The 18,222-nt window shown below is 43.9% G+C and overlaps 1 protein-coding gene across 1 annotated transcript in view; it reads right to left on the reverse strand.

Annotated features, from left to right (window-relative positions):
• Nucleotides 1–523: 523 nt before the first annotated feature.
• Nucleotides 524–18,222, reverse strand: part of nmbr (neuromedin B receptor) — a gene marked incomplete at both ends in the record, with an annotated part of 132,657 nt that continues 114,958 nt past the window's right edge. The window contains 2 exons of the mRNA XM_083790496.1: nt 524–737; nt 12,742–12,980. Coding sequence (XP_083646622.1) covers nt 524–737; nt 12,742–12,980 — 453 coding nt within the window. The remainder of the gene's footprint in view (nt 738–12,741; nt 12,981–18,222) is intronic.

Consider the following 18,222-nt stretch of genomic DNA (forward strand, 5'->3'; position numbering starts at 1 on the left):
GGTCAACTTGTGGGTCTTGTAGTTTTGCCGCCTGCCCACGGGCAGAATAATCTAAATTGTAGTCTCCGAGAGACAAGAAAGGTGGCCGCGCACACGCTGGCAACTAAACCTCGAGAAGACAGAAGCTTCTTTTTACTCTCCGTCCAAAAATAAAAGTATCTGCACTTTGGCTATACCAGTGTGTGGAACCCACTTCTCGTCTCTTGGGAGACCGTATCATTTTTTAAAGTGAACGTCACCAGCCCACCGCTGTCCATGGCGCTTTACCTAAACGCACACACGGCAGTGCGACTCATTCATGTCCAATTCCCGCAGTGTTTATTTTATTTATATATATTTTTTCACATAGCCACTTTCTGCTTGGTAGAGATTGAGAGACTATACCATTTTGAAAGTTAACTTCACCAGCCCACCAGCTGTCCATGGCTTCTACCTAAAACGCACGCACGGCAGTGCACGCACACCGGTGACTAATTCACGTCCAATTCCAACTCCCGCAGTGTTCATTTATTTATCTTTTCTTTCACATAGCCACTTTCTGCTTGGTAGATTTTCTGGTGGCCGCCGCCACCGCAGCAGCGGTGGTGGCGGCTCCGAGATCTTTGGGCGGCATCACGGCGGCGACAACGGCCGCGGCGGGCACGGTCTTCTTGATGGAGGTGAGGCGGATGTGGGAGGTGCTCTGCAGGTAGCTCACCTGGCGCTCGGGGCGCGTCCCTCGGCCGCAACGCAGCTGGCTACAACGAGAGGAAGACATGGTGGGCACAGAGACAGAGAGAGAGAGAGACCATGGTGTTAGTCAGTGGTGGGGAAAAAAAAGTAGGCTACTGTTTTACTTTAACCCATTTTGGCCTGATATTTAAAAAAGTGTATTTTTAAAGTTATATGTAATATGCCGCCAACCCCTATCTGAAAATATGTTGTTCCAGGGACCTCCCCAGAAGCAAAGATTTGAATTAAAAACTGAAACTCTGAAAGATTTGAGGCACATTTTCATGATTTTTCAAAAATAGAGCTTATAGATCTGATATTTTGCAATAGCTAACATAATGCTTAAAACACCAAAAGGGGTTAAAAAATGTCTTCTAAATCCTGACAGTTTTCTGAAAAAAAACCCTGTTTCTATGTTTCATTTCATTTCATTTCATGGCAAGAACCCCCAGAATTATGTGTATTTGGTCACCGGCCGCCATCTGAAAATATGTTGTTCCAGGTTCCTCCCCAGAAGCAAAGATTTGAGTTGAAAGAATGAATATTCAAAGATTTGTGCCACATTTTCATAGATTTTCAAAAATAGCAGATCTACAAGCTCGTAGCACCGTAGCACGGCACTCGGTGCCGCACTATGAGCTTGTAGATTTTCAATAGCTAAAGTATAACATAATTAATGCTTAAAACACCAAAAGTGGTTCCCGTTCAGAATGGGTTAAACCCTTTAAAGAGGAAATTAGTTTTCATTGTGATACAGATAAATAGAAACTTTAGATGGAGTGCCGTGATGTTTGTATTTATCTTTAATTTTTTTCAGTTTTTCATGTGTTTAAGAGGTGACAGTACTTCATTAGACCCCTTGGTGTGGTTGTTATGTGCAATGATGTCTTCCCTTTGTATTTAGGGTTTCTTCCTGGAGGCTGAAACTTTGACAGTCAAACGTGCCAATGAAAAAAACCATCTAGTGACATCACAATATCATCCCCTCCCCTAAGCTGTGTGTCAGGTGAGTCAGATGAGTTTTTCGGAGAAAACAAGCAACAAAGACATGACAATGAGTGGATCCTTATGGGAGGCGCCCATTGTTCCTCACGATGGGAAGAACGTATGGCGCTGTCTAGCAGCCTGGGCAGCACGGAAGGTTAGTGTTGAGCTAAAGGTTACTTCCCGTATACCAGTTCCATAGTTTGAACACAAGGGCTAGTGTAGCTGATCTTAAACCACCAAACCTGAGACCTGATCTATGATGGTCGGTTGTAAATGCATTAGTATTGTAATGTTAGTACACATGTTCTTCGTATCATATGCTGTAACTATTTATTTATTTATTTGGTTCACAATGGAATTCAGTCCTCTGACTTTTTGTGCAATCCTGATCATTCTGTACTGCTCTTCTATGAATTGTATCATGAATATATCAAATAAATCAAATCAAATCAAAAGCTTCGGCTGCATGGTGTTGATATAACCCTTACTACACGGCTACACGCCATCTGTTGGGTTTGGCGACCTCCGGGGGTTAAATCTTAACTTGCGAGGCATTTTGGCATTGCATTGTGTTAACAGTTTGACTGTTTTTTACGATTAACCCGCATTTTAATCAACCCCCCTTCACTGCCGAGATTGTTGTATTACCTTTAGAGCATACGCTGAATTATTTGGGCTTTTAATCCGCGAAAATCCATCAAAAAAAGCTCCCGTGGTTTGTTATGATCTGTGTGTAGCATCCACCATCTTGGTGCACCCGGAAGACGCACACAAGATTGGTTTCAATGAGGCGTTGCACCCAATGCATTTCCATTGGCCTCAATTTCCCAGAAGCCCTAGCAGCCCACAGCATGTGACGATTTCCGGTTTCGTCATCACAGCGAAGGCATCCAGTCTCATACTCCGCGACGAAGACGGATTAAACACATAAAACAAAAGGCGGGTATGTCCGATACGGCAGCGACATTAACCTGGAGTAATCCATTCCCGGCACGGAAACTGTTGAACTGGAGGGTGTTACCGTGTTTCCACATAAAAACGAGATTTTAACAAATAGCCTACTGTACACTTTTTTTTGGAAAAAAAATCTTCCTCCTTATATAATAATATTACATGATGATCATGTTTTAGGGTGGAAAAGATCACGGCACTCCATCTTTAAGCACATGTCTTTGATAAGTATACCAAGACACAAGTACATGTTCTATTTTACTGTAAATGTGGGTGACGTTTTTTTTTCCCCCTGCATTCAAAGTAAAGGCTTAACGTCAAAACATTATAAACGCCTACTGTACATTATCCATTCCTATATTCCCTGCAAAGATATTTTTCTAAGCTTGCTGTTAAAAAGCTGCCATTAACCCATTTTAGGCGGGAACCCGTTTTGGTGTTTTAAACATTATGTTGTCATTTAGCTATTGAAAAATAGCAGATCTATGAGCTTGTAGGTCTGCTATTTTTGAAAAATCGTGAAAATGTGGCACAAATCTTTGAATATATATTTCAGAGAACATTTTTAACTAAATATTGGCTTCTGGGGGGTCCCTGGAACTACATATTTTGAGCGGGGGTCCGCTCAGTAGAGATAATTCTGGGGGTCCTTGACATGAAAAAGGTTGAGCTCCACTGACAGAAACATTTTTCACAAAAAGGTTAGGATTTAGAAGACTTTTTTTTTAATCGTCTTCAGTCCAAAATGGGTTAAGATGGCAGATGGGGCTTGCAGTCACTGGAGGTATTATGACCTATTATGAAGTACAGTAAGTAGTCTCCAGTGGGATGAATTATGACCGGTATGACATTTACATTGCCCTTTTAGCTGCTTTCCAACGGGGAGCTATGCTGTTTGTTGTTTTTCCCCCTACAGGCTTTGTGTGCTGTTCCTCAGGCCTGACTCACACCTTTCGATCTAGCATACAACATTGATGCATGCTAGATGTAAGCAAGATGTAAGTGTCATGGCCGCCCCAATGCATTTCCAATGGAAGTGACATGGTTTGATACAACGATTTTGGACTACAAGCTGTTGTATGGCTTTCGGCTGTGTTCCGACTGCCCCCCCTCCCCCTCATACAACACAAATGTTGTGTCAAACCATGTGACTCCCATTGGAAATGCATTGGGGCAAGATGTATCACACCCTTTGTATACAACAAGGATCAGTCTGTTGCGAAGGTGTGAGTGAGGCCTTAGTTGTCAGGATTATTCTGCCAATCTGATCCAACGTGAAAGTACAAAGCACATTTATGCAGTGGGGGAAAAAGTACTCAATTGTTTTACGTAGTAAAAGTACAAATACTGCAATTTAGAAGTACTTTGTTAGATCTGCTATTTTTGAAGTAAAAGTACGGAATTGAAAATGTACTTGAGTAAGTACAAAAGTAGCAGCATCAAAATGTACTTAAAGTACAAAAGTAAAAGTATTCATATTGCAGAATGTCCCATTTCACAAGTTCAAAATGTGTTTAGTGGTTAATGTATGTTTTCTAATCAAAAAAAACAAAACAAAAAAAAACTAGTAATTCAAAATTTCAAATAATCGTACTGAAGTAAAAGTACAAATTTTGCCTCTGAGATGTAGTGGAGTAGAAGTAAAAGTACTGGAATTTAGAAATACTCAAGTAAATTAGTACTTAAGTAAAAGTACTTAGTTACTTTCCACCACTGCATTTATGATGATGATGATTATGACTATTACTACTACTACTACTAGTAGTATCATTATTTTATTAATTTGTGCGTTCACTTTTGAAGAGAACTATATAGATGTCACATGGACGGCATCTATGCATGGGGACCTACAGTACCACGGGTCACAGACAGTCAGAGAGAGAAGGATGAAGATGGCAGGGCACTGCGCCAGGGACCCTGAACTATAAAGGCAAGCAAACTGAACATATTCGGGCAACTGACCATATTCGGGCAACGCCAGGAAAGGCAAGGAGTGCACCACCTACAGTACGTCGTAGAAGCACTGCGGCGCGGCAGCTTATAGTCCACTTGCCAGAATGTGAACCCGGACATTTTTAGTAGCCTACCCTAAAGTATTATGTTAGAAATGTCGAGTATGGGTCCCACGCAGCATTTAGAAACTGCCGGATGCTAACTTGCATAATGTTGGCCAGTTTTCATAATAGCCATAATGTGACCATACCATTAACAACCTATGAGGCAAACGTTTCAAAATGTCATCATGCTTTAAGTAGCATGTGCCATGTCAAACTAGACAAAAAAGAAAACGCTAAAAATGGGCTTGGCCATATAGTCCATGGGCCTGACCCCAGATTTCCACTTTTCGGTACCACTCAGGGTGACGAAGGTTACTCGTATTTTTTTCAAAGATCTATGTCTGTAGATGATATTTTGGTATGATAGACCTTCCAGAGTGGTAGCTAAATCATAGTTATCACCTCATGAAGTATACCCGCCCCTTCAAGAAATTGCATTTCAGATACTGGTACATATCCTGCTTTAGACTTGTGTAAAGGACATCTGTCAATGTTTCACAACATTGTCTCTGGTATCATTTTAAAGGGGACAATGTAATCTTTCATTCAAGATAAAATGTGAACCTTTCTGACCAATATAGAGGTTACTAAACTCCTCGAACTGTCAAAACTTTGGCGAAAAATACAATTTTCGCCTAAATGATATACTATCTTTTAGCTCTGTGTCATCTAGGAGCAACAGGGACACAAAATTCAAAGTCTACAACACTCCCAGGACCATAAGGATTCAGAAAATGTATAATATGCCTAAAGTATTTCTTGCCATGGGTGATTGTGAGCCTTAGAATAGAAGAGCAGTAGGTCTCCTATAACAAACTATAGAACAGCCGGGATATATATGGTAACATAAAGGACACCAAAATGGGATAAGGAACCATAGTGTAATAGAACAACCTACAAGGAAGATGCACAAAGCAAAATGTATCAGAAGTGTGTGGTACTGTGGAATTAGTGGAAACAGGGCTGCCACGTGAAGGCTCAGTACTGCTAGCCCCTTTTATTTTTTTAGGTTTTATATTTTTTTCTTTTTTTTTAGAAAGCATGTGAATGTTTGTCCCTACCATGAAGGAAATAAGGTCACCACAATGGGATAAGGAAGTTTGAGTTTAATGAACAATATATTAAAGTATTAAACAGAACAACATTATAATGAACTCCACGCAATGTCACTCAAACGCCTCGTCTCTCTCAGCGTCTGACTCCTCGAGTTCGAGCTCAGGCTCTGGATCATCCTGCAGTTTCTGGTTGCTGCATGTCTGCAGCTTGCACATATCTGTGCATGCCAGTCCATTTGATAAGCATGTGCAGCTTGGCATTTTGCATGAACGGACACAGTTGCATGTTAGCAATTCCAGGACTACATCTGGTGCAGGTGGAGAGCGCATCCAGTGAATTGCCATCTTGCCTTCATCTTCTTTCCATCCATGCTCTATAGGACTTGGGACCACAGGGTTAGGCTGCAGACTGCTCTTCCAGATGGCTGCCTGATAGTTGGCTCGTTCAACATGCAGAAAGAGACAGTCTCTACATGGTGGAAGCTGGCTGGACTCGATCTCTCCCCTTTTGGTACAGAAGAGCTGGTAGCGCAGTTGGTTCACCTCTACCGTGCTGCTGTTTGCAGCGTACATCATGTAGGGGTGGGTCCCGAATCTCGGTACCAAGTATGTACCGAACCGAACGTGCCTGGGTACCGGGTACCCATTACAATAATTCAATTTCGGTTCTCTCTATCGGTTCCCAGACACGCGGTCACACGCAATTTATTTATTTTCTTCCCTTAATGGATGTGCAGGGAACAGAGCTGATCTACAAGCCTACACCGCGTTGCATCAGCGCCGAGTTGTGGGCTTGTGGCTTGCAGAGGCAGAGCCATCTCTCTGCATGGAGTTAGTTGTCGAGGAGTCTAGAGACAGAGAGACGCGCTGTGCCTGGCACTGAGGCGACATCATTATTAAAGTTTCTTAAACGTAATTTTCAAGTAAAGTTTATGGGAGGAAACTTTTAAGAGAGGACAGGAATCTTGCGCCTTGTATGAGTCTTCACTACTGCATACGTGCGCAGCACGCTGGCTGCGCAGCATTGAATCAACATGAGAAGGAGAGAAAGCGTCGGTGCACTCACTTCGAGTGCGCACCCGTGTGTGTGTGACTGTGAGTGTGTGTGTGATCACGGCGTAGGGTCTGATACCCAGTCTAACTTCGAGAGGTGGCGAAAAAACAACAAAAGATAGCCTACTTTGGGCAGCCCGTGTGCATGCACATTTCTGTTAGTAGCAAACCACAGCCTTTGTTTTCAATGATCCCCCATTGACGCGCTGCCCCTTCCCCTTCATTAGCGATGCTAATTTACACAGTCAATCGTGTGTGTGTTGCTCTCAGATCTCAGACATGCTTTTATTTGTTATTGGTAAGAGAAGTAGCCTACAACACTATTGCCCTGGGTAAATACAGAATCGATATTATATAGATACATTTAAAAGAATCACTATATTATCCACAAATGGCTCAATAAAGGAGAAGATGTTATACTATTCATTATACATGTCTTTAGTATACAGTATACACTCTGCTCTGACATGCCATGCAGACTGTGCACCACATGATATTTTTTTCTAGATTTCTGACTTTGTGTTGCAGTGATGTTTATGTTGTGTAGTCTCAGGCATATTTGTTGTCATTGTCAGTAGTAGTAAGAGGTAACTGTAGTATCCACAAATGGCTCAACTGTTAAAGGAAAGGATGTTGGTCTATACTCTATTCATCTGTCTTAAAGCAAAGTCTTTGTAATAAAAGCTTTGTGAAAAACAATTTACCTTAAGTTTATACCATTTATTTTTTTACTATATTATCCACAAATGGCTCAACTGAATGAGGAGGAAGAGGATGTTACACTATTTATTCATTACATGTCTTAAATTGACATTGAGCTTTTTTGTTAAACATTTGACCTCTTTTATATCATTTTGGAACCGAAATAGGGAACTGTTAAGAACCGGAATCGATAAGCAGAACCGGAATCGGTACCGGACTCGAAAAAATCCTAACGATACCCATCCCTACGTACATGTGACATATAAACTCCTCAATTCTCTGGAACAGCTCCTCACTGACATCCCATGACTGCCCTAGTCCACTGAAGGTTTCTTGGTAAGAAGTATCTTTCTTCACCATCTTCAGGGCTTTCAGCTTGCCCTGGCCAGCGAAGGCACTAACAGTGTCACAACCAGTGAAGGCATGTAAGCCAATTAGACTGTCACAGAGGCTGTCTCCAACTGAGCTTGCCAGTTTGCTGATGTTCACATATCGTGTGCGGTTCTGTGTCCCACACTTCATGTAGATGGGACAGGTGATGTTCTTCTGGAATGCAAGACAAAGCACCATGACATCAGTGTCTTCGGCTGTGATGATGACTGCTTTTGAGCCCATGTTTGCACCATGTGAAGCATGCAGGAGCAGGCGAGTGTCAGCTTCTTCATGTGTGGATTTCAGTTCTGCTACTTCATCACACCCACCATGTGTCAACCTATAACAGGTTTCCTCACAGGTTGTGTAAAACACTTTGCCATGCAGCCTCTCTCTGTATTGTGGGAGGTTCCACTCTTCTACCAGAAACTTGATGAGACTGGACTTGTTGGAAGGACTGCACAAGAACGTTCTCCACTGCTGTACGTGATGTCCTCCTGCCAAGTTCTTGTATAGGACAGTAGTGTCTGCACCCCGGTTTAGTCGTTCAGCATCTTTGATTGAAGTCTGGCGGTACACATCAAACACAACATCAATCCTCTGACTCTGTGCTCCCTCATGGAGGATCTGGGTGAAGAGTGACTCTGCCACCTGTCGAAAGGTTTTGTTGTTGCCATTCATTTTCTGGACCAGGCTCATCCCGTCAATGATAGCAGTAGATGGTGTTGGGATGTGTTCTGCAGGAGACACACTCTTTTCCAACTCCCTGGCAAGTGCAGCCTTGTTTGTTTTACGTAGAGATCCATCAGCATTTGCAAGTGCCCATGGCAGTGGGCCCAGTGGGTGGGCAAGGACATCTTTCATGTCTATCTTCCTGCTTTCCGCCAACAGGATCATGTGGCTGAACAGGTTTCTGTCTGCCCTCAGCACCACGTCCTGCCCTTTCTTTCCTTTAGCCTTTTTTGTGCTGACACTGGAGAATGTCTTCAGGCTCTGCTTGGTCATCTTATCATGAAATTCTGTTTCTAGTCTGCTTCTAACCTTGTTTGTTTAAATGCTTGGTATGCCTCTTCTCCTATTTCATGAGCTCTCAGGAGGTCTCCTGACACACCAGGTGGAGCCAAGGAGCCAGTGGACAGGCTAACCAGATCGTTCTCATCAGGAGACATAGGATTGAACCATGTGTTCTCATAAGGTCAAGAAGAGACTGGACATCTGCTTCATCTCTCTTGATTCTTGGACCCTGTAGATCTGGATGGGACAGTTTGGACATGGATTGATCAGCCAGGTCTCTCAGCTGTCTGAGGTACATGCTTCTATACTCGGCAGTTAGGTAATACTTGGCCACAGCTCCTGACTTCAAGCTGAATCCCTTTGTCCCTCCAGCTGTCTGGGTGTCTTTGTTCACCGTCTCTTCTATGGCTTGGTCAACTGGGATTCTACCAAAGGGATTAGTGGGTCCCAGTTGGACAGAGAAACCTCCTTTCATGAATTCTGTGTACACATCTGGGTGTGTGATGGACAGCTGAGACATCTGGGCATAGTAGTAGGGGAGGTAGCGTGCATAATTAATCCTGTCATACACAAAGCACCATGGGATCATTGCTCGAATGCTTGCCAAGTGTAGCATCCAGTCTCCCTCTCGGGATGCTCGGATGAGCCCCAACAAGATTTCAACCATGTCCAAATCCAGAAGCTGGAGAGGCTGCCGTTTCCACCTCGGAGGAACTCGCAATACACTTCAAACTGTTCTATGATGTGTGTACAAGAGCTGTTCTCTAACACTTCCTTCAAAGCAGCCTGTGAGACCTTTTCCCCAAGTCTGTCAGCTGCCTTCAGTGTTTCGTCCAATTGAACCATGTCATTCGGGTGAGTTGTTTCCAACCAAGAGAGGAAACCCTTCCATGTCAGTCGCATGAGTGCCTCATACAAGAGCTTGTGTAGTCGCACTGCCCTGTTGTACTTGCGACCATCCATGACCCCAGCAATGGAGCCTTCTGCGATCATGCCAGACTGAATGCACAGGTCTCTGAGTCCAGCATCTTGGAAACGCTTTCCTATGATTGCCAGCAGTGTGCAGATGGTGTGAAATACCCCAAGTCCGATGATGATATTCTGGAACTTGGCAGCATCTTTCCATGTGATTTCAATGGCCTTTGCATACAGTGCTTGGTCAAAGACACAGACAATGTTTGTCAGGTCTAAGCACTGCATGATGCTTAGTGACTGGTTAAGCACCTCATTGACAGTGGACATTTGTGTCGCTGGAGCATTGATGGTAGGCAGATAGCCTACGCTGTCAGGGATGACTGTCATATCACCACGAGTCAGGATATTGAAGCCGGTCCAGTTGCTGACTGACTGGTCATCTTGTTGTGACATTCTTGCTAGGACCCAAACAAGGTTCTTTTCTCTGGCAAGCTGAACATTAACATTAACAGTAATAAGAAATTATATATTGCTTAGGCGAAAATCATGTACTCTTCCAATTTAAGGCTCACAATCACCCATGGCAAGAGATAGTATAGGCATATTATACATTTTCTGAATCCTTATGGTCCTGAGCGTGTTGTAGACTTTGAATTTTGTGTCCCTGTTGCTCCTAGATGACGCAGGGCTAAAAGATAGTATATAGTTTAGGCGGAAATTGTATTTTTCGCCTAGGTTTTTACAGTTCAAGGAGTTCTAGTAACCTCTATATTGGTCAGAAAGGATCACATTTAATCTTGAATGAAAGATTACATTGTCCCCTTTAAAATGATACCAGAGACAATGTTGTGAAGCATTGACAGATGTCCTGTACACGAGTCTAAAGCAGGATATGTACCAGTATCTGAAATGCAATTTCTTGAAGGGGCGGGTATACTTCATGAGGTGATAACTATGATTTAGCTACCACTCTGGAAGGTCTATCATACCAAAATATCATCTACAGACATAGATCTTTGAAAAAAATATAAGTAACCTTCGTCACCCTGAGTGGTACCGATATCTGGTCTGGCCCATGGACTAATAGCCGTCTTCACAAATGTGATGAGGTCAGCACATTTGGGCAAATGGCTATGGCTGTTTTTAGCCCAACGCATGTTTTCTGTGCAAAACTAATGCTTGGAATGGAAACAGAATCATGAAAACCCCCTAGTTTGACACGTCACATGCTACTTAAAGCATGATGACATTTTGAATGTTTTGCCTTAAAGGAGAATTCCATACTAAAAGGCTTTCTTACCTTTCTTTGTAGTTGTTACGTCCCCACCAAAGAGGTCCAGGTGTTATTTTGTGCAAAAGCTCCTATTGGCCATTTCCCCTACCATAAACCCTAAATGAATTGCATTGAATTTAATTCGCTTATTTCCATCGCTCAAAATTAGAATTTCTTTGTATATATCCTCTCTTCATAATGTAAATAATATCCCAAGCGGCACACTTTACTACTTCTTTGGATGGAAATAAGCGAACTAGCATAACACCCCATAGCCCCATTCAATTCCAAACCTTCATTGGCTTACCTTTAGCACAAAGTGTTCAGAACATCAGAAACGGCTTTATACCATTGGTCATTAGTGCATGCACACTGAGCGTGTCCTATTACTGCTTAATTTGACAACATTCCACAAACTGCAGTCAAACAAAAGGAAAGAGCAGAAATATGTTAATTGTTTTGTATTTTTCAAGTTTTTCATGTGTCTATGAGGTGACAGTACTTCATTAGACACCCTGGAGTTGTTTTTATGTGCAATGGTGTATTAACTTTGTATTTAGGCTTCCTGGAGGCTGAACCCTTGACAGTCAAACGGGCCAATGAAGTAAACAGTAATAGTGACACCACACTATCAGCCCCTCCCCTAACCCCTCCCCCTTTATCATACAACTACAGCTGTGGGTGCGGCTTCAGTTCAGGTGGATCACCACTCATCACCACCCAACAGGCAAACCAGGCATACTGTACACTTTTTGGAAAAAGTTCTCCCCCCTTATATTGTAATAATACCTGATGATCATGTTTTAGGGTGGAAAAAATGGTGGCACTCCATCTTTAATGACGTTTAGGTTTAGAAGATTTAGAACACTTTCCCGGGGTCTTTATGTGTGTAGTATGTGGTTTTAGATATTTTAGATTTTATCTGTGTTCACTGCACTCACTTACTTCCTGGACTACATGTTGCCTCAGTAAGACAGCCCTCTGTCTATCCACAAGGAGGAGCAGTGGACAAAAGCATTATGGGAATTGTAGTCCAGGAAGGAAGTGAGCCCAGTGTCCATGACACTGCTAAAATCTAAAATATCTAAATCCACATAATTACACATAGTGTTATAAATCTTCTAAACGTCATTAACACCCCGAACGCCCGGGGTATGTTATACATTAAATCATAGCGCCCAGTGATTTATACTGTAGCAGCGGGGACACATTTAGCGACGGACTGGATGCTATCCCGGATGTGGGATAGCATTTGATGTAGCCAAAACACTCTTGATGCGATTGAGCTCAACGGGAGGTATGATTAATTTTAACGCGACTAGCGACGGGACTGCAATGGGCCGTCTAACACATAATATTTTCTTAGTATTGGACGTAATGATTTAGATCAAGAGTTATTAACGTTTTAAGATTTTCGATCTCGTCGGCTAAAATGGGGGGGACGACGACATTTTAGATGACGTCCCACCAGAAAACAACAGAGTGTTGTGCAACAGGCGCTCCCAGCCGGTTTTGATATCAATAATCTCCGTCCGTTTGATCTGTCTCTGTACTAATTGATAGGGCGGAGAACACCGCCCTGTGCGCTCACATATATGAGCAGGAATAGGACCTTTAAAAAAAGATATAATAATTATAACAGGAGCCCGACCTGTTGAAGTGCCTCCGGAAGCTCTCGCTGAGCATGTAGAGGGCGAAGGGGTTGACGCAGGACGAGGAGAAGCTGAGGACGCGCGCCACCAGCGTGATGACCAGGTGCGCCAGCGACACGTCCATCTGGTTGTAGTGGAAGGAGCGGTACATGTAGAGCACGTGGTTGGGGAACCAGCACAGGGCGAACAGGCCCACGAACACCAGCACGATCTTGGCCAGCCGCTTCCTGGTGTCCATCTGTGAATCAACAAGCAGAGGCAGAGGCGTAATCAGACAGAGTCAGAGTCGGAATCTCGAGTCAGAGTCGGAATCGGAGTCTGACTCTGACTCTGTTTCTGAGTCAGAATCAGAGTCAGAATTAGAGTCAGAATCAAAGTCAAAATCAGAATCAGTCAGAGTCAGAATCAGTCAGAATCAGAGTCAGAATCAGTCAGAATCAGAGTCAAGAATCAGAGTCAGAATCAGAGTCAGAATCAGAGTCAGAATCAGTCAGAATCAGAATCAGTCAGAATCAGAGTCAAGAATCAGAGTCAAGAATCAGAGTCAGAATCAGTCAGAATCAGAATCAGAGTCAAGAGTCAGAATCAGAATCAGATTTCGAATCAGTCAGTCAGAATCAGTCAGAGTCAGGATCGGAATCAGTCAGAGTCAGAGTCTTTTGATACAACGTCAATGCAAAGACGAGAAGTTGCTCAAACGGGCGAGCGAGACAGACAGACAGACACTGAAGCAGATTTTATAGCAATGCTTTATGAACATGTCTTTCTGCGTGGGGACCCTCTGGAATAGCCTGGTTAATAAACCAGACTAATATTGCACGGACCGCGGGATATTAGTCTGGGGAGGCTCAGCTTGGATTTAATTTCCAGGGAAACATTTTCTCTTTGACGCAATTGGTCAGAGCTACTGTCAGTCAAAGGTCTCAAGCATTGAAAGTCACTGTACCAAAGCCCGCCCATATTGCATACCGTGTCCCGATTGGCCGCCCACATTCTCTGGTGTAGGAAATGGGCGTACAATTGAGCCTCCCCAGACCGAAATCCGCCGGCAGGCAATTTATTTTTGCCAACGGCTGATTCGGTCTGGTTTATTAACCAGGCTACCTCTGGAACTCCCTCACTCCCACTGTGAGAACCACTGAGTGATGCAGCGTTAATGGATGGATGGCATTCAAACACGCCTCCAGGCCTGTGTGCCTCCCTATGGATGGAGGGGGCCACCTGTCTACCGATGTTGCCTATAGGCCACTCAAGGAACAAACACACACACACACACACACACACACACACACACACACACACGCACACGCACACATGCACCCACGCACTCCCTCCCTGCCCACAAACAAGCGCTTGGACACGCAAAAGGTCAACAGGCATTTGTGAAAGTGCTACTCGATGTAAACGGATCTCAAGTGGGAAAAGCCTTTGCTCAGATGTCAGCAGCGCGCACGCCTTAACCTTTCAGTTTCCACAGACCTCGTTAAGTCCAAACCTGGAAAGAGTCGAGGATCAATTTGGCCGCCGCCGCCCGCCACCGCGTTCGATTGGCCGAGGACCTCGAGTAACGATTTCAAGGTGCGTGGGGTTTCTCTTTAATTGGCCAACACGGGCCGCGGCGTCAAATGTGCCGTCCGACCGCCACTGATAACCTGTCGTTAAGAATCACTGTAGTATTTGTAGAGGTATGGCCCTAATTTCATAGCATTGGCCTTACATTCCATAGCATTGGCCCTAATTCCATAGCATTGGCCTTAAATTCCATAAATCGGCCCTAATTCCATAGCATTGGCCTTAAATTCCATAGCCTACAGTTTTGTGTGTGTGTGTGTGTGTGTGTGTGTGTGTGTGTGTGTGTGTGTGTGTGTGCGTGCATGCGTGTGTGCGTGCGTGTGTGTGTCAGACTGAATGAAAAACACCACTCAGGGACATTAATGTGTGTGTGTGTGTGTGTGTGTGTGTGTGTGCGTGCACGAGTGTGCACGTGCAACTGCATGTGTGTGTGTCAGACTACCACTCAGGGACAGAAAAAGGTTCCTTCATAGAAATGTAACAGGAGCGTTGTACCTTAAAAAAGTAAAAGACATAAACATGTACGCACGCACGCACGCACGCACGCACACACACACACACACAGGCCAGGGAGGAGGGCTTGTACAGTACTACAGTACGAGTACAGTACAGCACCACTCAGTTCAGACCCACATGGTGCACTCTATTGGGTTCCATTGTGTGCACTCTTTATAATTATGAATAATTTAGCTGTAATAATTTACCCCCTGGAATCCCGTCAAGGCCCCCTGGTGTCCCCAGACCCCGCTTTGAGAACCAATTAGGTGCTGCTTTTGAATGAATACAGTTTTCTCCAACCATTGTTAACATTGCATGCGAGTGTGGTAAATGGTAAATGGTGCATTTATATAGCGCCTTTATCCAAGGTGCTTTACATAGATTGTGCATTACATTCACCCATTCACAAACACATTCATACACCGATGGCGGCGGAAACCATGCAAGGCACCAGCCAGCACATCAGGAGCAATTAGGGGTTCAGAGTCTTGCTCAAGGACACTTCAACACTAACTCTGGGGGAGCCTTGGTTCGAACTGGCAACCTTGAGGTTACCATCCAGCCACTCCACCCCTGAGCCACCGCCGCCCCGTGTGGCGAGCCTGAGCATTCTGCCGAACACATAATCAACACCTGCCCCCCCTGTACAGACCTCCTTCGGAGGCCGGCCTCTTCCACGTGGGACCAGAGACAAGGCCGTGGCTACTCGATACCGATTTGGACATTTGAGGATGATTACACGAAAGAGAAGTTGCATGAGGAATCATTGGTGTGGTTTGGGCCTATAAGACGGCATTGTTGAACGATCTATAAATGAATACACTATACCCAATTCAATGTTCCAAGACTTTACTCTTCCTCTAAAGTCGATACCACAAACTTAAAATGAACCGCAAACAACCCAATATTCACTTTGATTGTTTGACCTACGTATATGTGACTCAGCAACGACTCCTCCCCAGGCTCCATCAAAAGAATTAAAGAAAATAAGACTTAAACCGCTGCTTTTGTCATCTTTTCAGTAACAAAAGGGACAAGAATCAACTCGGTGCACTCAGTCCTGGATTTTAAATTGCGAAAGCGACGCAAGCACAAAGGCCAGGTTGCTTTGTTCCGCTGCCGACGCGGAGCACATCAGACTATTATAGAAGAAATGCCATGGTTTTAGGTTTGCTTTGATAAATCAATTGCTAATGTTCTACCACAGGTCGACGGTGCTTTCAAATGTGTGCACAATAAAAAGCTCGCTCTGGAGCAGTGGTTTTCAAGCGGTGGTCCGGGGACCACCAAGTGGTCCTTGGTGGGGGTTCCAGGTGGTCCCCAGCTAAATGATGGAGAGTTGGTAATCAAATGGACCCTTTAACTCTTGAGAGTTAAATTAAGCAATATTACACGAGGGGGTGTTGTTTAACGTGATTATTGCCACGACAGTGATGCGGTCAGGAACGAGACGAAGTCGAGTTCCGCAAGCCTCACTGAAGTGGCAATAATCACGTTAAACAACACCCCAAGAAACTAGCTAGCCTAGCCACCGAGTTTGCTAGCGCTCCTGGAAAACAGAGCGGCTGAATTCTCTGTTTTGATTAGGTGGTGAACAGTGCTGGTTTGATCAACGGCTAGAAACCGTTTCAACCAATCAGATTGCTTCCTCTTAACGACCTGTTGTAGAATGTGCCACGTTGCATCACAACGCTGGCCGCTGGCAGACATCCAGAACACACACACCGGGCCGTGACTTTGCTGCTCTGAACAGCAAATTGCTAATCTGTGAAGTCATCAGATTATAGGTGAGGTCTCGGCTGACTCGATATAAAGTACAACGGCAGCAGTAAGCCTTGCCAAGCGCTGCACCACTCTGCTGAAGTATGATGCTTATGCATTGGTTCACCAGGTCCAACCATTCAAAACCTAAGACAAACCCACCTATCCTTTAAAAGGTTGTTTCTTTCTTTCTTTTTTTATTGCATAAGCACAATGTAGTGCTTATGCAATTGCAGACCCTTACTTTGGTCGACCATTGGTCGACCAAAGTGCTGTACGGGTTAAAAATGGAAAACAGTACATGCAAACATAACATACTGTAAGTGCACTGCAACAATACGGAGGAACAGATAAGACAAAATAAGAATAAATAGAGCCCATTTAGGGCTTTAAAAACAAATCTTAAAAGCAAAATCTTAAAATGGATTCTAAAATGGACAGGAAGCCAGTGGAGGGAGGCTATAGGACCGGGGTAATGTGGTCGCGTTTCTTCTTGCCGGTGAGAAGGCGCGAGCCTTAATTCTACATTTACACTTCACAGCAAAGGTAGGGCAATCAGGTCCGTTTGTCTGTCCACTGCCTAATGTATCGACTATATTTAGACACACTAGAGCCTGTAGTTTCATCCCCTCGATTGAGATGGTGATTTCATTATTTACACAGTGTGGGTGGCTCGTTTGGGGGTCTTTTTCATCAGGAGGAAATTGGTCTATCTCACGCATATTATACATTCATCTGAAGGGTTGATGTTTGAGTGTTTCTCATTTCCTCTCTGTGCTCAAGATTATGCATGCACGCACGCACGCACGCACGCACGCACGCACGCACACACACACACACACACACACACACACACACACAGAATATCAATAATGGATCTACATGTGAATACGGGCGTGTTCACACCAGGACTGTTTTTGTTCGTTTAAAAGGGACACCATGGTCCGCTTGTACTCCTTTCAGTTCAGTTTTATTTTGGTCATAAAAAAATAAAAACATTACATTACATTACATGTATTCATTCGTCGTGTTTTTTTAATTATGGAAAATCACTATTGATATGAGACAGCTGAAGCTTTCTTCATGAGCTGCAATATAAGCCTTAACTGTATTATCCGAGTATACACACTCTTCTTCTCCCCGGCCCCGTATAGAGCGTAGCAGTCCCTCCCCCTTTCAGAACGACGAGTGGCCCAGGAAATGAATCCCAATGCATTTTGCCCATAGGCTTTTCTTAAAGTATTTATTTAAAGGCGGTTACGCCGCGGACAAAGCCAACTCGGATCGTGACAAATCATGACAATGGACACAATGTTTTGGGCCGATCATTAGAAAGAAGAAAATAAAGGCAGGAGACAACACTATTTGTTTTGTTTTTCTTCTTATTTTATTATTATTTGATCGGCCCAACACATTGTGTTCATTGATTTGTCACGATCCGAGTTGGCTTTGTCCGCGGCGTAACCGTCTTTAAATAAATACTTTAAGAAAAGCCTATGGGCAAAATGCATTGGGATTCATTTCCTGCAGGGCCACTCGTCGTTCTGAAAGGGGGAGGGACTGCGACGCTCTATTAGGCCAGTCAATCTAAGCTAAAAAGGGGTGTGACCAAGATAAATTGCAATAGTAATCGTCCAAGGTTAGGTAAG

This window comes from Protomyctophum parallelum (genome assembly GCF_964188405.1).
Source record: "Protomyctophum parallelum genome assembly, chromosome: 19".
NCBI classification, from domain to species: Eukaryota; Metazoa; Chordata; class Actinopteri; order Myctophiformes; family Myctophidae; genus Protomyctophum; species Protomyctophum parallelum.